The sequence below is a fragment of the Sarcophilus harrisii genome, chromosome 5 (genome assembly GCF_902635505.1).
Source record: "Sarcophilus harrisii chromosome 5, mSarHar1.11, whole genome shotgun sequence".
In the NCBI taxonomy this organism is placed as follows: Eukaryota; Metazoa; Chordata; class Mammalia; order Dasyuromorphia; family Dasyuridae; genus Sarcophilus; species Sarcophilus harrisii.
Window position 1 is genome coordinate 6,425,020 of NC_045430.1, and position 23,772 is coordinate 6,448,791.

At 49.0% G+C, this 23,772-nt stretch overlaps 1 protein-coding gene across 1 annotated transcript in view; it reads right to left on the reverse strand.

Moving 5' to 3' along the window:
* Positions 1-1,033: 1,033 nt before the first annotated feature.
* Positions 1,034-23,772, reverse strand: part of IL17REL (interleukin 17 receptor E like) — a 48,964-nt gene continuing 26,225 nt past the window's right edge. Inside the window, exons 3-17 of the mRNA XM_031937834.1 lie at positions 21,154-21,303; positions 20,627-20,736; positions 19,469-19,583; positions 17,883-17,927; positions 16,963-17,102; positions 16,188-16,259; positions 15,199-15,253; positions 14,700-14,863; positions 12,900-12,944; positions 9,934-9,991; positions 8,977-9,122; positions 8,340-8,411; positions 4,916-4,973; positions 1,412-1,469; positions 1,034-1,186 (exon numbers count right to left, since the gene is read on the reverse strand). Coding sequence (XP_031793694.1) covers positions 1,156-1,186; positions 1,412-1,469; positions 4,916-4,973; positions 8,340-8,411; positions 8,977-9,122; positions 9,934-9,991; positions 12,900-12,944; positions 14,700-14,863; positions 15,199-15,253; positions 16,188-16,259; positions 16,963-17,102; positions 17,883-17,927; positions 19,469-19,583; positions 20,627-20,736; positions 21,154-21,303 — 1,319 coding nt within the window. The 3' untranslated portion in view covers positions 1,034-1,155. The remainder of the gene's footprint in view (positions 1,187-1,411; positions 1,470-4,915; positions 4,974-8,339; positions 8,412-8,976; positions 9,123-9,933; positions 9,992-12,899; positions 12,945-14,699; positions 14,864-15,198; positions 15,254-16,187; positions 16,260-16,962; positions 17,103-17,882; positions 17,928-19,468; positions 19,584-20,626; positions 20,737-21,153; positions 21,304-23,772) is intronic.

A 23,772-nucleotide genomic window follows, 5' to 3' on the forward strand; every position in this document is an offset into this window, starting at 1 on the left:
AAGTGAAAGCGGGGGAGTTGGGAAGGGACTTGCAGCAGGGTATTCAGATGCAAAGGGAAGAGAAAGCTTCCAACGATTAGAGCTGGTTGGGAGGGCAAAGGGATTATCTCAGGAGGTGCTTCCCACCATGGCAGTTCTTCTGGGAGCCACCTGGATTTTTTGGGAGAAACAGAGGAGCCCCCCTGACATGGAACAGGGGGAGGTCAGGAAACTGGCCAGACTGGGGGGGGGGACCGGGGGTGGATTTGCAGAGAGGGGAAAGTAAGTCACCCTGAGAATTAATAGGAAGATTCTCTCAACCACAGGGGGACGCTGACTCAGAGCTGCCGGCAGCTGCGAGGGCTGAAGAAAAGATGGAGGGGTCTCCCCCCCCCCCCATTGGACAGTGGAGGAGACCCTAATTAGGTTCACTTGTCAGCCCTCTCCCTTTCTTCCCAGCCAACTCAACTCGATTTAAGAAGTGTTTATTAATTTCCTACTACGTGCCATATACAAGATACAAAGTCAAACATGACACAGTTCCTGACTCCCAGGAGCCTCCGTTCTGCCGGACGGTCAGACAGCTGGGTAGGGCAGAAGGCAGTGGCCAAGGCCTGGCAGAGCTCCCAGCCTGCACTTGGGCCCCAGGCTTGGGGGCCGAGCCGGTGTGCATCCCAAGGGGCTGGGGGCATCTGAGCAACAGACCAGAGAGGGGACCCTGTGGGCTTCTGGAGCCCAGGCGGGCAGTCCTCCTACCCCTCACTGAGCCACAAGCCCCGGGTTACAGTCTTGGGGTGGAGCAGCAATCATGTTCAAGAGCTCCTGCCCCGGGGTCTAGTGACAATGGAGACTCGTTCCTCAGCGTCAGAGCTGAGGGAGACGGGAGGTGATGGGAGGTAGACAGGAAGGGGAACAGGCGAGGAAGAATCAGAGGGCGTTCGGAGAGTCTGCTCAGCCCTTCAGTGAAATCAGGACAACAGCAAGTCCCAGAGACCACCTGGAAGTCCATGGGCCACTGTCCTGGTGGTGAGGAGGCCCAAGCCTGCCTACAGCCTGCGTCTGGCATCCTTGGGAACCACCCAGCTAGCAGGAGTTCTTGGGAGAAGGCAAAGGATGCTCTGGGGCTGTCTAGAAGACATGAGCACTGGCAAGGGAGGTGGACACTGGCCTCCATCCTTACGGAGAAGCGAGAACTCTTCCTTCCCACCTGCAGAAACAGTTGAAGATGGTGGCAATGAATGGGCTGCCCTACCCCAAGCCCTGAGTTAGTGGGGCACCGCTCCCCCATTCCCCCGCCTTCATGAAGGCAGCTCTCAGGGAGGTTATGGGTCCAAACAGCCCCTGCCCCAGCTGAGGCACCTCCAAGCCATCCCAATGTTCTCAGGCCTCCCCAGCTTTGCCCCCTCAACAGAATCCAGTCCTGGGTACCTACTTGTGGATGCTGAGAGGAGAGTTAGGGAGCCCTCGGTGCTTCTTCTTAGAGGAATTGTCTGGGAGAAGAGGAGAGAGCTCTGCTTAAGGCCAGGCCAGAACCTGGGGAGGGGGATCCCCAGCCTTCAAGTCAGAACCCTAAACTAAACTCAGAGTCACACCCTGTCTGGTCCTACTAATCTCTGTGCATCTCCTCTTAATGATGAACTCCTTGAGGGTAGAGCCTGGGGGACTACTCTTCTGTACTCCCCCCAAAATTGAGAGCTTTCTGAAGGCAGAGCTTGGGGATTGCCCTTCTGCACCCCCCAAAAATTGAGATCTCCCTGAGGGCAGAGCCTGGGGATTGCCCCTCTGCACCCCCCAAATGGAGGCTCTGGGAGGGCTGCTCCCCTTCCTTCCCTCCCCGTCACCCTGGCAGCTCCCTGGGGTCAGGCCCTGGGCACCGTTCACATTCAAGATTGAGTAGATCAATATTATTGCTCATCTCTGTGGCGAGGGCCGGCTTTATGGAGGAGTCCCTAAGCATCTGGGTATGTGTGTATTATGTGGATGTCCCCAAAAGGGAAGAAAGAAGTGACCAAGATCTGAGGGTCTCAGTGGGCTGCGGATTTAACACTATGCTAGCCGTGAAATGAGGTAGCCAGGAAAACATGACTGTAATGAGAGAGCAGAGGATCCAGGAGAGGGGAAGGGAGTTGCTGTCTCTGATACTCTGCCTTGGTCGGAGTGCATTTAGGGGACTCTGTTCCCCCTTGGGCACCACGTTTAAATTGCGACATTGGGAATCCAGAGCTAGTCCAGGGGATTATTTCTTGTAAAGATTTGGCACCTGGGAAGTTGAGGGTGAAGAAAAAACTTGGGGGAGACTTGGCAGTTGTCTGCAAGTACTTGGAAGCCTGGGGCTGGAAAGGGCTCAGCCCTGTTCTGTTCTGTTTTGTTTTGCTTTTGCTGAGGCAGTTGGGGTTGTGACTTGCCCAGGATCACACAGCCGGGAAGTGTTAAGTGTTTGAGGTCAGATTTGAACTCAGGTCCTCCTGATTTCAGGGCTGGGGCTCTATCCACTGCGCCCTGTAGCTGCCCTCAGCTGTGTTCTTTAGGGGCAGATCCAGGAGGGGAGGGGAGATGTTACAGAGCGGAGAGTTCAGGCTTGATGTTGGGAAGGGCTGTCCCCCCTCAATGGCGGGCTTCACAGGGAAGCCGTGACCCGGGGAGGGGGTCCCCCTGGGCCGCAGAGACCCCGGTAGCTCCTGGATCCAGGGAAACGGTTCCCCCTGCTGAATGGGACCTTGGATGGGGCTTCTCAAGGTCAGGATTTGTCATCCTTCGACGTGGCTCCGATCTGAGAACCTTGTGTTCTAAGAAAAACAATTCTGGAAATGAGGCTGTACTCCCCCGGGGCTTCAAATACACAGGCTCATGGTGAAATCTGGGGTCAAAATCCCCAGGCGGACCGAGCAGCAATCGGTTCCAGATGCCCGAAGTGCCGGGGCTAGGTGCCCGGGAGGCCCGCTCTGGCTGGAGCAGGGACCCCAGGGAGGCTGCAGAGCCTCCTCCCGCTCAGGGATTGCTGGCAAAAACTAATCACAAAACCCTGGCCTGGGTCCTTTTGGGCTCTGTTCTTTTCCTGCTTCAAGTCAGTGGAGACTGAGCTTCCGGAGGTAAGATTTCCTTTTGTCCCTTTTTGTATCCCTAGAGTTCTGAGCAGCGCCCAGCCCATCATTTACCCTTAAATAAGCGCATAATAAGTGTTGACTGAGAGACTTCAGGCTCTGGAAGGGCCTATCAATAATGGGGACTGATGCTTGGTGAAGATGGACCCCAGCACTAGTGGACTCCTCTACAGCCAGAGTGAGGTTGGGAGTTTGCCAAACGCATGGACAACACGGGGTGGAATCGAGAACGGACTTTGGGGGGGATCGGGAGTCAACTTTTCCAGCCCCCTGTGGATGTCTCCCACCTGTCCCGTCCTAGGCCCGGCTCCTTCCCTGCTTCCTCATCTCCCGAGTCTGCTCCCCTCCCTCCAGCAGGGACAAGGGAAGGCGCACGTAGATCTGTTCCCCCTTTCCCTCCTGCAGGTTTGAAAGGTTGCCACAAGCTCCCCAGGGCTGGGCTGGGAAGGGCTGGGCTGGCACATGCCAGGAGGGTGAGCCCTGAGCCCTGCACTGGGGAGATGGTCCCGCTCTGGAGGGGAGCCAGCCCCACGCCCACCCCAGATGTCAGACGCTTTCTTCCCATCTGCTCGTCCCGGAGCAACCTCCGGCCTGCTGGGGCAGATGCCGGGCTGCTGGGAGCAGGATGGAGCTGCAAAAGGAGCCAGGCAGGGCCGGGGTCCCCCATCTAGGGCTCCTGCCCCTCAGCCGAGTGCTCCGACAACCAAAGCACCCTTTGCTCTCCCCAGGACCCGGGTACCCGGGTCTAAGACCCATTTTGAGGCATGTTGGGAGAGACGTCTGAGATCAAGGAGGGCAATCTGCTCCTTGTGTACCAAGGGAAAAGGCAAGACCTGGGGCTCACCGGCTAATAAATGACATTGGCGGGTTGTGCCTTGGGCCCGCTGACCCCACGCTGTGCTGCTCCCTGCCCCAAATCCCCTCCTGTGCCCACTGTCTCTCCCCACTGCTGCTTCCCATTCCTCCTTTGAACCGAAGAGCATAGGATTCCCATCCCAGGGGAGGCTTCTGGCTCTTTGCCAGTGAAGGCCAGGTCTTCACTGAACCCTCTGAGCCCCAGCCGTCCCTGGAGAAAAGAAGTCTCTATCTTATGGAGGGCACGGTAGATGGGAGCAACCCTTCGGTCTAAGGAAACATGGGGAGCGGTCGAAGGGAAGAACAAGGGATCTTCCCAGACCTTCCCAGGCCCTTTCACAGCACTGAGAACTTCTTCATGTACCACAGGTTCCAGAGGTCTGAGCCTCAGAAAGCCCAGGTTAAGCTATCTGGGACCCTCGGGCTGCCCCTCACCCAGGATGTGTCTTCCTGAGCTCAGAACACAGGCCCAGTCTTCCCCTAGGATCTGATCAGGCCTCCCACCCCCAGAAGTCATGCCCTAGGAATGGGGGACATCCCTTCCCAACCTGTTGTTCCCTGAGGACAGGGACCATGGGAATATGCCCTCATTTCCAGATCTCTATAGAACAGGTGCTCACTGCTGTTCCCTGCTGTTCCCACCCCCCTTCTCATATAGGAGGCTCCCTGAGGGCTAGACTGTGTCTCCCCTCAGAAAAGGAGCTCCCTGAGGACAGAGCATCTCAGATGGGGGGGTCCCTGACAAGAGAACTTCTCAGATGGGGGCTCCCTGAGGATAGATCATCTCAGACGGGGCTCCCTGAGGACAGAGCATCTCAGACGGGGCTCCCTGAGGGCAGAGCATCTCAGATGGGGGCTTCTTGACAAGAGAACATCTCAGATGGGGGCTCCATGAGGGCAGGGCATTATTATCCACTCAACTAAGGGCTCCCTTGGGGAACCCTGGGATGTTTACCCCACAGTCCCACATCTCTACTCACTGCATCTGATGTCACACATCTGTACAGGAATTGAATAATCCACATCTGTCCTCCAGCCCTGTAGAGACCCAATGAAGATGATTATTCTTCTGTAGAAAACCATAATACAAATTTCTCCAAGACTTTATCATGATTATCTTCCATCCTTATAGAAACCCAGTGAGGGCAGGTTTACAGGTATGATGAGTGTCCCCATTTTACAGGAGGAAACTCAAGTCCAGCTGGGAAATGACTTACTCTGGAATCAGAGGTCCTGGGTAAGCGATGGAAGAGATTTGAACTTGGATATTGCCTGACTTCAAGGACAACGAGGTTTTTTTTTCTACTTGACCCCTTTTTGACATCCCTGACAAGTGGTCCGTCATCCAGGCTCCTCCTGAAGATGTCTCCAAAGAGGGGACCTCACTCCCCACATTTTAGGACAGCTCTCGGGGTGACATTTTGCCTCCAGTTCTTCCCCTTGGGGAAGAACAAAGTTAATCCCACTTCTCCAGGAAGCCCCTTACCTGAAGACCGATAGCACTCCCTCCCTGCGGTCTGCTCTTTTGGAGGTTAACCAGCCCTCCACCCTCCCAGTGATGCTCAAGGGCCGTGGGCTCATGCCCATCTAATCACTCTTCTCTGGATTGCATCCTTTCTTAAAATGTGGCATCCAGAACAGAGTCCAAGATGGTAGACGGGGTCTGATAATGGCTTGCCTCCCTGGAGTACCAAGAAGTCTGAGGCTGGAAGGAAGCCTCCGCGCACAGTCCCTCTTGTTTTACAGGTGAGGAGCTGGAGTCCAGGTAAATTATGTGATACAGATCGTAGGTGGCAATTGGGATTTGAACCCAGGACCTCTGACTCCAAAGACAATTCCCTTTCCATTGAGCCTCAGTGGGATGCTGGACATGGAATCTCTTTTAATGTAGCCCAGATTTGCCTTTGTGGCCACACTGTGTGCCCAGGAGTCTTCAAGGAATCCCAGATGTTTGGGCCCCAAACTCCTATCTACCCTCATTTATACAGATGACTTTTTGAACCAAAAAGGACTTTACATTGATTTCTTACTAAGTGTTTGTTGATTGAATTAAATACTGTTTTATAAGATTCAGCTCATCATACTATCAATGATTTCAAAGATTGGCCTGAAAATTATTTTGGACCCTGACTCTGGCATCCACTGCTCTTATTTTTCTTCTCCTGCCAGACTCTGGCAGCAAACCATCTGAGATGTCACAAGGCAGGCCCCATTCCGTGCCAGGAGAGAGCCCGAGGACAGAACAGGCGAGGGAGGGAATCCTCTGGGCTGGGGGAGGCTGAGAGACGGCATAGGGAGCTGGAGCTCCATGCTCCTCGCTTCTTCGTTGTTCTGGTCCAAAGGGCAGGGCAGGAAATCCTCTAGAACCTTAGAAATGGTCCCCGGATCCCTGCTGGATCCCTAATAGAATGACAGAGGCTGAGGAGAGACCCTCAACCAGGGATCTGGTATCTATACCTCCTGTTACCATCTTACACCTCAGGAGGCCATGGGCTTCTTACCCTTGGACTTCTAGTCTTTAGTAAATGCCACGGTGACTCCCTGGGACAGATCAGTGTCCCATCCCCATCCAGGAGCAGAGGGCTTCACTCAGCCTAAAGAGCTGGGGCTAGAACCCAGGTATACCTAGTTACACTCAATCAGGTGGCTGGATGAATAGCCATCTGCCTTTGGCTGTCTCCCTCCCCCTCAGCTCTGTGGAGCTCACCACTGTCATGTCTTTTGGGCAAGTCACTTCACCTCTGCCTCAGTTTCTCCAACTGTAAAGCACATGCTTTACAGGGTTGTTGTAAATGTTAAATGAGATACATATAGATGTATAGATACATAGATAGATACAGGTAGATACATAAATAGACAGATACATAGGTAGATATATAGATACACAGATACATAGATAGATAGATACATAGGTAGATATATAGATACATAGATAGGTACATAGATACATAAGTAGATATATAGCTACATAGATAGATACATAGATACATAGGTAGATACATAGCTAGATAGATACGTAAGTAGATATATAGATACATAGAGAGATACATAGATAGGTACATAGGTAGATATATAGATACATAGATCGATATATAGATACATAGCTAGATACATACATAGATAAATAGATACATAGGTAGATATATAGATACATAAATAGATACACAGATAGATACATAGATAGGTAGATAGATAAGAGATAGATATAGATATAGATCTATAGATAGATAGATAACTTGACTATAATGCCTTGGCCCAGACTCCCACAGAGACAGCTGGAAAAAATGCTGCCTCTGTCACTTACCCCCATGTGAAATCAATGAGCTTTCCTGGGCCTCAGTTTCTCACTTTATAAAATGAAGGGAGAGAGAGAGACAGAGTAAGAGAGAGAAAGAGAGACACAGAGACAGAGACAGAGACAGAGTGACAGAGAGAGAGAGGCAGAGACAGACAGAGACAGAGAGGGAGGGAAGGAGGAATGAAGAAGGAAAGGAAGGACACACAGAGAATTTTGAATGATACACATTGGCCCCATATCTCTGAACTTGCTTGAAATATTTGAGACTTCTAGAATGGTCCTCCTCTAGCTGAGATCTCTTTCTATCTCTTCCCCCTCCCCAATCTTTTTCTCCCTCCCTCCCTCTGTCTCTGTCTCTGTCTCTCTCTATGTGTCTCTTTCTCTCTCTCTCTGGTTTGAGCTGAGGTCTCATTGTTATATATTCTTTGGTATATCCCCATTTCAGCAATTTCTCAGCTTTCTGTTTGCTCAGATAAATGAAGTTCCTGGATATTTTTTGTTTATGTGTTTTTTGTGTAGCCAGGAGGGGCTGGGAAAGGATGAGTGAAGCAAGATTTACCCTCCCCCTCCAGAGCCATCAAGGAAGGGCTTTGCTTCCGAACCAAGCCTCAGCCCACCAGATCCAAGACAGGGAACCAGCCCGTCACCAAAGGACACCAAAGGAGAGATTGCCCGGCCTTGGGTGTCCGGCCCTTGCCGTCCCCCTGCCCAGGTGGCACACCTGCAGTGCAAACTCAGTCATGGATGCCCCATCTTTGCCAAGGTGGGTCAGACCACCTACCACATCTGGCTCTGTCTGCCCCAAGCTCCCTCAGTTTCAGAAAACTCATCTAATCATATGCATGTTGCCTATGTCTCCATGTCTGAGTCTTGTTCTCTAACTAGAGAACTTGGGGTGCTAAGTTCCCTATCTCCTCCAGTCTCCAGCACTAGGCTCTGCATACAGAAGGCACTTGAAGAACATTAGGAATGAATGAATAAATGGCCTGCACTACCCAGAGTCCCCCTTGATTCCAGGTGGATCTGCCAGGTGGGGAACAGCAGCCTACAGGGCCCATTCCTAGGTGCAGGGGCTTGTCTCAACCCCAGGAAGAAAGGGGACCCACCTGTATGCAGATATCTGGGGAGCAGACCTCCGACTCGGGAATGTCAATGTGGCCCGTGGCATCTGCACCTCCCTGGGGCACAGAAAAGCAGTCATGATGGGTGGGTCAGGCACCTCTCCCGGAGCAGCTTCAGCCTCTCCTCTCCTCCTCCATCAATCCCCAAGCTGTCAGCTCCCAGCTGCCTCGGGATACTAAACCCAGCTCGGCAGCTCCATGATGGTAACAGGACTCAGCTTGTGCCACAGACCCAGCCATGAGGGCCACAGCACACCCTGTCTGCCCACATGCAGCTACACTCACTCATGAGCACTCCTCCTCAGGAAGTCTCCTTCCCCGGGAAGCCTCCCCTGATTGCTTTAATATAGGGAGGCAGGGATGACCCGGGCTTGGCTCTGGGTGCCGGCAAGGGGATCAGCACAGGTCCCTCTGCAGGTGCTCGGTCTAACCCCCCAAGCTCCAGCATATACATTCTCCGCTCTGCCCCTGAGATTACTGATCCCCTGGGCCAGAGAAATCCGGGAAGGCTTCCTGCAGACAGAGGGCCTTGGAAGGCTCCTGGAGTCTCCAAGTTAGGACACCATGGGTGTGGGTGCTCCAAGATGTCGGTCCCCTGGGTCTGAACTCCCTCCCAGCTCACCTGTGGAGTCACAGAGATGGTCTTGAGCACATGGCAGTGGGAAGGGTTGCTTCGGTTGCACAGCCGCACCTGGAACCTGGCCGGGGTCTTTGAGATGAAGAAGGCCCGGAGCTTGTCCGGCAGCTGATGGATCTTCATCTTCCAGCCTGATAATGAGCCCAAGGTGATCCTCACATGAGGGCCACAGCCATAAGGCACAAATGGGGGCTCCTGCCACATTAGAGCTCAACCCTTCTGCTCATCTCTGGCCCGAAGCCCTGGATTCTTCTTTCCCTTTCCCCCAGGACTCTCTCCCCATGCACAGAGCCTGAGATGGGCTAAAGTCTCCAAGGTAAATCTGGTAACGCCATCCCTATCCCTCTATCCTACCATCTCTCTCCTTTATTCTGCTCCAAAGCCTCTTCCTCCAAGAAGCCTTTTCTGATCCATCTTATTGGCGGGGACATCCCTGGGTGACCTACTGCTCTATTGCTATGTCCTAAAACTTGTGTTTCATGATCCAACAAACGTTTATGGGGCAACGATGAGGGCCTGCACTTTGCTAGGAGCTGTAACTAGAGAAACAAGACCAGCCGATCCCCTGCCTTCAAGAAGCCTACATTCTACCGAGGGGATCCCATACTTGGACAAAATATCAATAGAAAGTCCTGGCCAGGGGAGGTCCAGCAGGTGACAAGACCGGGAGCTCTCCCAAGGCAGCAACTGAGCCTCAGTTTGACTTTGCAGTTCCCCCTCATGCCTTGAGTTATTAGGGCTCTGCAGGTACTCCTCCTTAACAAATGTTCTTTGAGTGCTGATCCCTGAACCTGAAAAATACTGCAAGATTTAATTTGCCAGCATGGAAATAATCAGAAACAAAGGGAGAATGTGAGTTCCCTCGTTGAGCTGGAGCATCCATCCCTCCACCTCCCTTTTTGGACCCTTCACTGAGCTATGGCCCCAATTCTGGGTAATTACCTGGAAATTTTCTATCCGCAAAGGGACATTTCACCCAAGAGCCTTGCAGGGTTGTGAACTGCAGAGAGAGAAAAGGAAGAGGTAGAGCAGACCCTGTGAGGGAAGCCAAATGCTGTCTCCCAAAGCCCTCACAGGACCATAATCTGACCCTTGCAAACACAGCAAACAGGACTGAAGCCTCCATTGATGAAGGGACACAGGGCTTCTGGCCCAGATCCTTCATTGTACACAGGAGGAAACTCAGGCTTAAAGAGATAGCAGGACCCCCTAGGAGCAGGGGAGTGAAATAAGCCACACAGTCTAGAGGAGTGATTAAGTGGCTCAGTGGATAGAGCGCCAGCTCTGAAGTCAGGAGGACCTGAATTCAAATCCTACCTCAGGCACTTAACACTTCCTAGCTGGGCAAGTCACTTAATCCCAATTGCTTGAGCAAAAATAAAATAAAATTTAAAAAGACATCCCCTAGATTTCAAAGGAGATAAGCATAAATGGGATTCCCCAGCCTAAAATCCTAAAGGGGAAGTGAGCTAAGGAGGGATGGGAAACTCTCAAAAATGAAACTATGAAGCTGCACAAAGCCACAAGTCCACTGAGAAGAGCAAAAGGGAATTGTCTAAAGAAAACCACATGGGCCCTTTTTAACAATGGGATGATTCAGGCCAGTTCCAATGATCTTGTGATGATGAGAATTGTCTACATCCAGAGAGAGGACTGTGGGAACTGACTGTGGACCACAACATAGAATTTTCACTCTTTTTGTTGTGGTTTGCTTGCATTTTATTTTCTTTCTCATTTTTTTCTTTTTTGATCTGATTTTTTTTTGTGCAGCAAGAGAATTGTATAAATATGTTTACATATATTGGATTTAACATATATTTTTACCATGTTTAACATATATTGAGTTACTTGACATCTAAGGGTGGGTGGGGAGAAAGGGAGAAATTGGAGTACAAAGTTTTGCAAGGTCAATGTTGAAAAATTATCCATGCATATGCTTTAAAAATAAAGAAGCTTTAATAAAAAAAATTAAAAAAAAAATAAAGAAGGCCACATGGATGCCATGGGAGCTCTCCCAGACCGGCTTCCAATTTTAAAACATTTGTACAGAAAATGGAAACAAGGCCTGCTAATTATGGAGAACTACAAGAGCATGGCTTGATTCTGTGATCAACCAACAAGAATTATGCACCCTCTGTATGCTAGGCACTGGGGTTATAAGGACAGAGAATGCAATAAAGATACAAAGGCTACAAAATACACACAAGGTAGTTTGAGTGCATAGTTAAGTACAAAGCAGCAATTGAGGGTCTGGGAGGGAGTGACTCAGGAAATAATGACTCCAGAAAGAGTCATTAAGGAAGAGATCAGAAGTTGCAATTCTTCAAAATCACCCAGTCTCTTAGAAAGCTCTTCAGCCATGAATCCAACCATATTGGAACAAGAATCCTCTTGAGGACACCCTGATAAATGGTCATCTTAGAGATGGCCCATGCTTAGAGATATTCAGGTCCAGGGGAAACTCCTCCCCTTCTGAAGCAGCCCAACCTGGCTCTGATTGTTGGGAAATGTCCTCACACCATGCTAGAGAACTTCCAGCTGTTCTTCTTGGTCCAAACCAAGCAGAAGAAATCAAATCCCTTATCTCCAAATACTGCCCTCGGAGAAAGCTCTCCAAGACTTTATTCTTCTCTTTCCCCTTGTTCGACACCCCCGGTTCCTTCAACAAAACCAGATCCTGTTTAATAAGGATTCCAAAGAAGGGATGATCTCAGGATCCTTCACTTTACTACCTGGTCTTCTCTGGAATCTTTATAGTAACCAGTATTTTTCCAAGATGGTGATGTCTAAAAACAGGAATCGTGCATCTGTAGAGCAGCTTGTGGTTGGACAAAGCCAGAAGATGGCAGCCATGGTGTCTCAGCTTCAAGAATACACCTTGACAGATCATGCCACTGGCCCAGAATCAGCTTGCAGGTGAACCAGCGCCCCTAACTGTATTTCTGAGGCTGGGTTTTATAAATCCAATAATCATCCCAATTAAATTTCATCTCAAGAGGCAGCACTGCATGATGGACAGAGAGCCAGCCTCTGAATCAGAAAGGTCTGCATTCAGTTCCTGCCTTAGATCCATAGTGACTTAATGAGTCATTTAATTTTTTAGAACCTCAGGGAGCTCTGTAGAGCCAAACTACAGAGCAGATCTCACTCTGTTTTATTGGAGAGCTTCCTCCCTGAGTGTTCTGGAGAATGCCAATGGAATCCCAGGTCGGATCTAAAAACCCTCATTCTACTCCATTCAGCTCCTTGGTCTGACAGCTTTTGAAATGTTTCTTGGATTCGACTTCTGTCTGATGTGTTGGCCACTTTTCTCAGATCATTTGTTGTTGTTCAGTCATCTCAGTCATGTTCAGCTCTTCGTGACCCCATTTGGGGTTTTCTTGGCAAAGATATTGGACTGGTTTGCCATTTCTTTCTCCGTTTTTCTCAGAAAAAAAAAAGAGTGATCTAGGTCCCCTCACAGAGAAGCCCAAAGATTTTCCTCTGTTTGGGAGGCAGTGTGGTGCAATGAATTTAGCCCTGATTCAGAAGCCCCAAATTCAAATCCTGGTTCTTCCACTGACTGACTGAGGGATTCTGTGGGTAATTTATCATCATCACCATCACAATCATATGTGTCAAAAACAAAAGACTGAAGCTCCAACCCCAGACTTCTGGGTCACTTTGGACACGTGCCTATGGCCAGGGGCCAGAACAGAGCTTCTGATTTTCCCATTTCTTTCCCCATTTGCAGTCTTTCTCCTCTGTCCTTTGCTCCTCGTAAAATGTGACTCTTATGGGGAAAAAGGAGATTTGTTGAAGAACTCAAAGGCTCAGATTACACGACCAAGACCATCTCCTTCTCCCTGCTCCCTTCCCTCTGTCAATTCACATGTGGGCCGTCAGAATGGGGTTAACCACTGACTCACCTTCATACAAAGCCATGGCTGTGGATCCACCTGCAAGTAATGTACCTGCAAGGAAGAGGAGACATTCGATGACTATCAGGGAACTAGCGTTTCTTGTGTTATTTTTTTCAGTTAGCAAACATTTTTTTCTCCCTCTTATTCCATCCCCCATCCCTGACACTGAAAAAGAAAAAAGAAAAACAAAATCTTTGGAACAGATATGCAAAGTTAAGCAAAAAAAAAAAAAAAATACCCCCCATAGACTTTGTCAAAAATCGTGACTCATTCTGCATCTTGAGTCCATTGCCTTTTGTTCAGGAATGGGAGAATGTCACGGAGCAGGAAACTGGGGGCCTCAACATGGGCAAAATGTCTGGGACAGGAACAAGCAAGCAAGGCCAGTGAGGTTTGGAGCTGGGGTCAATCTACTTGGCACCCTGATCTGTCTATGTACTGGCCTTGTGCATGGGGAGGAGGAGCTCCTGAGATCCCAGGGAGCCCCCTTTCTGGCGGGAAGTTTTACTTGTTATCTCTGGCCTGTTCTGAAACCTTTTTGAGAACTACTGTTGTCTAAAGGTATTGGAACGAGATCTTAGTCAAAGGAATGGCCACCCACCAGATGGCGTGCTTCCCTATTGGGCTTTTGGAGTTGAGGGTGGTCAAGCCATTGACCAGAAGAACTGACACTTTCAGCCTTCTACTTATCTACTTTTCCATTTACTTATAACACCTATCTGTCTGTCTACGCATCTATCTATCTATCTATCTACCTACCTGTTGGTCTGTCAGTCTGCTAGTTTGTCTACTTGTCTATCTAATTATCTTTCTATCTATTGTTTAGCTATCTACTTGTCTAGTTATATCTCTTTGAGTATATCTATCTATCTACTTGTTTATCTGTCTGTCTGTCTGTTGGTCTGTTGGTCAGTCTGTCTACTTATCTAATTATATCTCTTTGAGTATATCTATCTACATATCTACTTGTCTACCTGCCTACTTACCTATTTATCATTTATCTCTCTATCTACTTAACCTGTAGGTCTGTCAGTCTGCTGGTCAGTCTGTCTATTTGTCTATCTAATTATCTCTCTATCTACTTATATCCCTCTGAGTATATTTATCTGCTTATTTACTTGTTTACCTGTTCATCTATCTCATTTATCTATCTACCTATCTATCCATCTATTCATCCATCTATCTATCATCTATCTATTTATCCATCCATCTATTCATCCATTCATCCATCCGTCTGTCTGTCTATCTGTCCATCTGTTCATTTATCTATCCATCTATCTACCCATCTACTTGTCTCTTTAACTACTTACTTAGCTGTCTATCTACTTCCCTACCTACTCATCTACTTGTCTATTTCTATGTGTTCTCTCTTGCCCTCTCCAGTTCTCCTTCCTCATTCCACAACCTTCACATAGTCCAGAACTTTGATTTCTATCAGTTTTGAGAGAACCTCATACTGATGAGCTTTGGGACATTCACATTCATATATAAACACACATATACATGCATATATAGCTTTGTCCCATTTGTTCCTATGTGTCCCCCTGACCACCATAGGTCAGTGACCAGCCTCTTCAAGAGAGAGGCTACTTCTTTTTGCCTTGGCATTTTAATGACTAATTTATCATTAGCACGTAGCAGAAAATTCTCTTTGTTTGATCTCAGTCATATGGACTCCCAAGACAGTGTTCAATACCAGATCAGCTGCAGCCTGACTCCAAGAGAGTGGCTGGGAGTGGCAGAGGTCTGGTGGCAATCTCTAGGCCTTTTCCACAGACTAAAGGCCCAAGGGCTTCCTGCACTTACATTGCCTGGGACTGTGCGGCCTGTGTGGCTCAGCTCCCAGCACTGATGACCCAGCTCTGACATCCCACACAGGTGGACTTCGCCCTGGACAGGGCAGGGGGGTTCCCAGCTCAGGGACTGGGTGAAGGGGTTGTAGAAGATGTAATCCCACAGGATTCTGGTGTCTATACACACAGAGACATACAAACAGAGGGGTCAGAAAGGGAACAGCTCCACCCTTGTCCTTCCCCTCAGCTCCAAGCCCTGCTCAGTACACCACTTCCCTGGGGAGCCTTTGATATCAAAGCTAACCCAACAGACTGGGCAGACTGAAACAAATGAAGCCACGTCCCAGAATCCCCTCTCCAAGTGACCACAGAGAGATCCCTTTTGATAGAAGAGCCAGCATGGGTCAGGAAGCCCAGGACTGAGGGAAGCGTCTCCCAGAGGAGGGAGAGGGTCCCCAGGGGCAGCAGGAAGAGAGAAGAGGCCACCCTGCTGAAGGTTGCTGCTTACTTGCCATTTTCAAAAGGACAGATCTGGATTCTCACTGCATCGGGGACAGCAGCCCAGCCCTGCAGGGAAAAGGGAAAGCATTGTCAGCTCAGCTTTGGGGTACCTCCCACCATGTTTCCTAAAAGCACAGATTGATAGAACAAGAGAGGGGTGCCCAGTGAAACCTAGTCCAAGGAACTCCCTGGCTCAAGGAAAGGCAGAATGGGGGGCACCTGTATTTGGAACAGGGAGACCTGAGTGCTAGAGTTACCTGTGTGACCAGACGTCACACTTTCAGACCTCAGTTTCTTCATCTGTAAAATAGTGCTAAATTTTGCACAATGCAATTTGTAAGGATCACATGATACTATGGAAACTGATCCAACCAGTCTTAGTGAAGCTTTAATGAACCCCAAGGAGCCAAAACTTAGCAAGGCAGTTTGAACCACAAGACCCAGCCCCTTTGGAGCTTTTCCAAGACAGAACAGGGAAAATCTGCTTGAATCCCTCCCGCTCGAATGATTCAGCTGAGGTACAAGGGAGGACTTCCATACCCCCTGAGGATGACAACCCCTTGGGACAGACCATCCAAGGAGGTGGCAAATGTCCCACAGAAGGGACAGCGGTCATCTGGAGGACGCCCTATCCAAAGTGTGTGTGAGGGTAATTCCAAATGGCTCCAAATCACGGCTTCAGGCTCCTTGAAGCTCTCTGGGCCTGAGTCTGTGGCGAGCTCAGCTCAAGGATGCTTCTCACATGGAGCAGTAGCCCCAGGGCTGAGTCATGTGAAGGGGATGTACGTGTTCAGGATGGGTCAAGCACTTAGAGATGGTTAAATCTGGGAGGGGTTGTTAAGGTCATCTAATCTAATCCCTTCATTTTGTAAATGAATAAAGTACCTAGGGCTACCCATTCTGGGGTCCAGGCTGGGCGGTGGGGGTAGAGAAGGGTGAGGCAGCAGGATCTTAGGTATGGGAGGGAGGAAGGAGGTAGGAGGGAGGAGAGAGCACTGACCTCAATACACAGACATGGCAGCAGCTGTGAATACTTCAGGGACACTGGCTTCCCAGGCTGCTCTGCATTCACCTGTATCCAAGGGGGCTGGTTGAAATCCACTCATTCCAGTGGGATGGGGAGATGCTGAGAGTCCTTTGAGTGTGCCCCCAGCCCCTCTCTCCCTTGGGAGTGCCTAGCCACCTCTTTATATATTGAATCTACTGTAGCATATATGGGAACCACCTCCCATATGTACATGTGCTGAGTACCTCCCATGAGTCTTCTAAGTGCCCCTTTCATGGGTTTGTCTTTGCTCCCCCAATTCTAGGCCAGCTAAGGTCAGCTAAGGTCTCTTTTCTGCCCTAAGGTCCCTGATGCCTGAGAGGATAAGAACTATCCTCTGTACTGGGGTCCCTGTTATCAAGCTGAGAACCTTCCTTCTCTGCTTGAGTCCCTGATGCCTGAGCTAAGAGCTGTCTTCTGTACTGAAGCCCCTGATATCAAGCTGAGAACCTTCCTCCTCTGTTTTGGGGTCCTTGATGCCATGAGCTAAGAGCTGTCCTCTGTACTGGGATCCCTGTTGCCAAGCTGAGAGCCTTCCTCTTCTGCTTTGTGGTTCCTGATGCCTGAGCTAAGAGCTATCCAAACTGAAATCCCTGTTATCAAGCTGAGAACCTTCTTCCTCTGCTTTGGGGTCTCTGTTGTCAAGCTGAGAACCTTCCTCCTCTGCTCCCCACTGGCTGAGATGAGAGCGCCCCTCTGCCTGGCAGCCCCAAATGTCATCTGGACTCACCAGTACTGGTGGGCTGTAATCTTCACAGGCAAACCATTTGAGACATAGCCGGACATAGTAGGGCTGCCCTCGGGGGATGTCTGCAAAGTGCACCTCGATGGCCTTCTGGACATGGTCAACATTGTACTGGAGCCTCCCAGCTGGTGGGGATAGAAGGTAAGGATGGAGCCTGGCTCTCTCCAAAGCCAGGGTGCCTGCCGTGCTCCTGCTCAACCATGAATTGAGCCCCTTCCCAGACCCTGAAAGGGATCTACCCATCCCCAGGGCACAGCTGAACCCTCATGGGGGCAGGAGGCTGGTAGGAGTCCTGGGTCCTAGTCTTGACTTGCAATAGGATTCAGACAAGCCCCTTCCCCCTGTGAACCTCAGTTTGCCCTTGTCTAATTCCAGTCTTCCTCCCACCTCTCCCTCCTTCCCCTTTCCAAGAGCTGTGTGAAGATCTGAGAAGACTGTGGGCAGGAAGGGGCCTTGGGAACGGGCTGCAGCAGGGAGCCATGGAGCTGCCACATGCTCTCCTGTGCCAGTGAGGAGGGAGCCACATTGACAACCTTCCAATATTATACAGCAAAGCTTGTCCTTTCCCAAACCCAGGGGTGGGAGTCAACTCCAAATCTTAGGACTCCGAACTGGAAAGGACTGGAGAGATTAGGTTGAATGCCTTCATTGTAGGGGAAAGGGGGAAACTGAGACCAAGAAGCCTATGACTTGCCTAAGATCACATAGGTAGATAGTGAAAAAGACACAATTTGAATCCAGGTCTCCAAGGAGACTTGGTATAATTTCTACCACAGTTTGGGAAACTAGAGATGCTAAAGCCCTCAAGAGCTGTTAGATGGGGAAGGGGGACCCTACAGGGCTCTGTGCACGCAGGTGGGTAAAAGGAGAACAGAATCGGGACCACAGCAACTCATATCACTCACCAAAGCAGGCTGCGATGTTTCTTGCCACGTCAGCATCTGTACAATCTGCAAAATACCCCCGGGGTTCTCAGTCTGAGCAAAGTCCCAAGCACCAACCACCTCCTCAGGGGCCCGCCAGTAATCAGAGAGGCAGAATCCCATCAGACCCATATGCTGGTACCTCTAATCTGATCATGACCTGACCCCTAACTTCTGACCCTGAACTCCTGACCTCAGCAGAGCCTCAGAATGAGCCCAGATCCTCCTGTCTCTGAGAGCAGACCATCTCTACAGGGGAACAGCTCAGAGAACGCCCACTCCAGGGTCTCCCTCCGGAAGCAGCCTTTGCTCCTTGGGACAGCTCCAATTTTCAGGAAGCCGCTTTTCTGCCAAGGTGAAACCTGCCCCAATGGGTATCATCCATCCCTTGCTGCTGCCCTCTGGGACCTAACAGAGCCAGCCACCACAAACTTGAACACAGCCCCTCCAAAGTCTGGCTGAGCAGCTGCTCGCTTCCTTCTCTGAACCTTCATACAGCATGGTCTGCAGGCCCTCCCTATCCCATCTTCCTTCCTTCGGATGCTCTCCAGCCTATCACAGTCCTTCCCAAGGACCCCAAACAAGGCAATGCTTAAAGATTTTAGTAGGAACCCAAGTAGGAACCTCCTTTCTCTGGTTTCTATACTGGCTAAGGAAAGTGAATGCCCTTCTGTGTGAGGGAAGGGTTCTTGACCCTTTTTGTGCCCTGAACTCCTTGGGAGCCTGGAAGCCCACAACCCCCTTCTCAAAATTTATGATCTCTGACACATAGAATTATAACAGAAATCTGTTCACTAATTATCATTATTTTTAAAAGATCCCAAGAAACCACATTAAGGACACCTCCCCTAAAGCCAAGGTGGCCCAAGGGACAATTCTCAGACTGGGGTTGGCGGGGGAGTCTTTTAAAAGCATTTTTGGAGAGAGCAATGTCAAGTGAATTGTCTATTTCACTTAAGCTTACTTTCCCATTGATTCTCAGGAACCAATTGAAGATTTTCACAGTACATAAGTAACGGATCCTATGACAGAATCAATACCATTTTTGAACAAAGGGCCAGCTTTTAAAATCTCATTACATGTTATGATCCCCCTTCATAAACTAGTGTAGCCAACAACTCCTTTATACAGATAAACCATCTCCATGCCTTTGCTCGGGCTGTTCCTCATACCTGGTGTGCTGTCCCTCCTTATCTCTGTCTCATGCCCTTTCAGCTCAAGGACAACCTTCTACATGTGTTTCTGCATTTCCCAACTGCTACTGCCCCCCTTCCAATATATTTGTATTTATTTTGTATTTCCTTTCATGTGGACACAAGCTCATTGAGGATAGGGATTATTTCCCTTTTGTTTTTAAGACCCCACTGCCTGGCACAGAGTCTGCATGCAGTAGGCACTTAATAAAGGCTTGTTGATCGATCGACTACAACAAGCCTTTTAAAGGAACCCATCATTCCATTTTATCAAAGAGAGTCTGGGGACAGGAAATGAGAGAGAGCAATGGAGGAGCCCAAAGCCCTGTTCTGGCGGGGTCTCTCTCCTGTTAAGAGCATGAGGCAGAGCCTTACCTTCTACGTGGTATTCACGGCTGATCTGGACCTTACAGTAATAGGGGATGGTCTTCACGGTGACATAGAGGTGCTGAGCAACACTCACCTCGAAGCAGTCAAAGTGTACCTGGAGCTGGGGCCAGATGTAGACAATGTCACCGGGGGCCTCCCAACAAGGACATCGCTGGCTTCCTACTCAGCACATGTGGGGAGGGGAGAGAGGGCAGCCGAGGGGAGCTGGACAGTACCCCAAGGTTGAGAGCCAATGCTCTTCAAGAGAACCCCTCCCTCTGGAGTCCCCCTGATCTCCACACTGAGCTAAGCTTTGCAGCTGAAGAGACAAGAAGAGAAGAAATGAATCCTGCCCTCAGGAAGCTCCCAGTCTAGTGGAGATTCATAGATTTCCCAGCTTCCTTCAAAGTCCAGCACGAGTGCTTCCCCTTAGAAGAAGCCTCTTTTGCCTCCCTCAGTTTTTAGTCTCTTTCCCCTGGGGATATTCCTCTCCAGGATCACAGAATTAGGAGCTGGATGGAACACATCATTGTGGTTTACTTTTCTTCCCAGTGAAAAATAAGTACTTTCACAGTTAATCTATATTAGATTATTTGCCATCTAGGGGAGGGGAAGGGAGGAAGGGAGGGAAAAATTTTGTAACACAGGGTTTTGCAAGGGTGAATGTTGAAAATTATCCATGCATGTTTTGGAAACAAAAAGCTTTAATGAAATAAACAAATAAATAAATAAATTAAAAAAAGTTTTAACTAAAAACAAACAAATAAATAAGTGTCTTGAGATTAGGAATGCTTTTTTTTTTTTTTTAGTATCCGCTGGCACAGTACCTGGCACACAGTAGGTACTTAATGATGGAACTTAATTCCTAGTTTTTGTTCCCTGAAGAGATTGGATGGAGAAAGGGCTAGGAGAGGATCCAGAGACTGGGAACTCGGGGCCCTTGCATAACAGCTGCTTCTTAAAGGATATGTGGGAGAAGGAAAGGGAGCAGGGACTTCTAGGCATAAGAGTGGAATAGTCACGCCATGTATGAAGGCAGCAAGAAACTGGAGGTGCTGGAGAGCACCTTCCCCCTGCTTTCTCCATTTCTCTCCCTTTGTCATCCAGTTCATTCTCTCCCACCCCCTACTTTCCCCAGCTCTCCCCCATTGCCCTCCAGCTCACCGTTTTGCCCACCATCTTCTGGCTGGAGACCTTGGGAATCCTGATACTGTGACACCTTGTCTCTTGTGTGTCCAGGGACAGTAGGCAGATCTCCAAGCCTCGAAGGCTTCCTAGGACCAAGAGAAAGTAAGCAGGATATCACATGTGCTTGCTGGTGTCCACGAGGAACAGAGAGTCAGAGCCACCTGCCACCATGATCTTCAGGTTCCCGTGGGTTAAGAGAAGACAATTCTCAGGCCTACTTGTGATTGATTGGAAGATTGTATTGGGAGGAGACATGGACAAAATCCTTGGACCAGCCAGGGTTCTGGGGAGGAGGAACAGAAGGGAAGGGTACAAGGATGAGCTTTTGTTTGGGGCTCAAAATCATCTTAAAGGACCCAGATTTAAAAACCTACACCAAGATAGAAAATGAGCTCATAATCCCCATCTCAGCCAGAAGGTCACAGTTCCCACATTGGGCAGGAGTGAGCTCTGGGCCACCTTGACCACCTGGCTCTCACCATAGAGGCTCTGCTGGCTCTTACCTTCCATGACGAGGCTGGCACCGACGCTCAGATGCAGAGCACAAGACTCTCTGTGGGCACACTTCATGACTGTGGACAGCATCAGGGACTCTAGGGTGGGCGGCGCCATGGAGAAGGGTGGTTGCCGGCAGAAACTGTTAAAAATGTTCCCTGTGGAAGACAAGGAGCGGTCAATCCCTCTTTGCCTTCCCTGGAGGCTTCTGGGAAGGACACGATGCTCACAGCTGGCAAGGGGCAAGGGAGGGTGAAGACTCCACCCACTAGCAGGGAAAGGAGCCCCCAATCTCTCACCCTGAAGAGTCATGACAACAGCTGGGTCAAAGAGAGAAAAGCTGATTGTTGGAATTGATCCCACAGACTGGACTACGTGCGCTACCTGGGACTTGGGTCAGACAGAGGGTTTTATCTGCCATTGATAACAGCCCAGGGACATCAATCATCATTAGACTGGGCTGGACACAGACCTGGACAGGTCTGACAGTCCAGAGGAAAGTGGGCAGCACCCAAGAGGAGGCCCCAGTGTTAAAGGCCATGATTGACCCACCCAAGAAGCACTGGTCTAAAAATCAGGACATCTGTATTCAAGTCCCTGAATCTTTTCTCTGAGTTGGACCTCAGTTTCCCTCTTTGAAAAATGAGGAGAATAAGATGATCTCTAAAGTCCTTCCTAGTTCTGACTACAACTTTAGAACTACTCTATACTAGTTGGATTTGGTTTTTTGTTTATTTTTTGCTTTGTTTTGTTTTTAGGCTTTGCAATTTAGCTTAAATCTCTTTTATTGCTCTAGGAAAAAAAATGTTTTCATCCTGTGCTCAGTGAGAATACATGATAGCGGGCGGTGATTATGGAGACTTCTTCAAAATAGTCTAAGAAAGCCCTCTGGGGACAAAATGAAAAAGGTTTAATTCACAATCCTAACAAGATAATTTTTCAAGCCCTTATCCAGAGCCTCGACTCAGTTTACAGAGAGATCTGATGAGCATAATTAATGTCAGGTAACAGGAGAAAAACTGAATGTCACAGAGAATCTGTCTTTTCAATGAAAGAGGCCCTAAATGGAAGCACTTCACTTTCAGCTGGGGAGGACCATAGGAATGGTGAATCAGCCACCAATGCTTCTCCAGGGCACCTCTGAAAAACCTTGTGGCTCTCCACCTATTTTCTACTCTGATGGCCACCACCTCATCTCAAGTGGTCCCTCTCTGGTCTGTGGCAGTGGCTGAAGGCTATATTGGGCCAAGAGGGGGGCATAGGCTCAGAAGGTTGGGAGGGGGAGTGCTCCTCCCATCTTGCCCCATCCTTTGCCAATGATCCTCCAAGGAAGGCCAATGACAGCAGAGGCTGGGCAGCTAGAACTGATGTGAGGGATGAGATGAAGGGAAAAGGTAGGTCACTGGACACAAGGTCCTGTTTTGAAGAGGAGGTGCTTTCACCCTTAAGTTACTCAGGATATAATTTATTTATTTACATGCAGCTTCCTGATTTAGAATGTAAGCTCCTTGAGGGCAAGAACTGTTTTCCCCTTTATTTATATATCCAGCACTGAGAACAGTGCCTGACACATCTTAAGCATTTGATAAAGACTTGTGGGATTCACCTTGTTGGTCCCACTTCTGCCTCTTTCTAAGAATGAAGAGGCCCTGATCCAGTCCCAGGGACAATTCCCAATCCGGAATATAGCCCAGTCTCGTCGTCAGTACATTCCTGCGTTTAGTCTTCAGCCCTCAGTTCAGTGTTTCCCTTTCTACATCCATGCCCATATTCAGCATTCCCAAATCAATCCCATCAGCCTCACCCTGAGTGCCAGCCCCATGTCTCCATCTAGATGTCCAGTTGGTACTTCACATGTCCAAAACAAAGTTGATTCTCCTTTTCCCCACCCCAAACTCTCTCCTCTTTCTAGTTTCACTGTTTTTGTCTACAAGACAATAATTCATTTAGTCTTACATTCACAGAAGCTGAGCTGGATTTCATAAGGTCTTGGTTTAGTTAGGAAAATGCAGATTTTGGACCTGGGTTCCAATCCTGGCTCTGCCAAATACCACTCGTGTGACTTTGCAAAAATCACTTCATTTCCCTGGATCTTGGTTTCCTCAACTTAAATATAGGGGAATGGCCCCTAAGGTCCCTTTCTGCTACAAATATAGTTCCAGGATCTCCTGAAGCAGCCCCTTCCCCTACTGTATAAATCTGATAGTTGGAATGCTTTTGTAACAATTGATCTGAAATCTATCTCTGATATTTTCCACCATTAACTGTGCCCAAAAAGCAGTCAAATCCCTTTTACCTAAGCCAACATTTTGAGTACTCAAAGAAAGCCATCATGTCCTCCAGTCTTCTCTTCCCCAGGGCAAATACTTCCTGTGCTTTTAGTCAATGATGAGAGATGATGAGAGATCTCATCATCTCTCATCATCTTCTCATTATCTCATCATCTTCTTCTCATCTCATCTCATCATCTTCTCATCTTCTCATCATCTTCTTCTCATCTTATCATCTCATCATCATCTCATCATCTTCTTCTCATCTTCTCATCTCATCATCTTCTTCTCATCTTCTCATCATCTCATCATCTTCTCATCTTCTCATCTCATCATCATCTCATATTCTTTTCATCT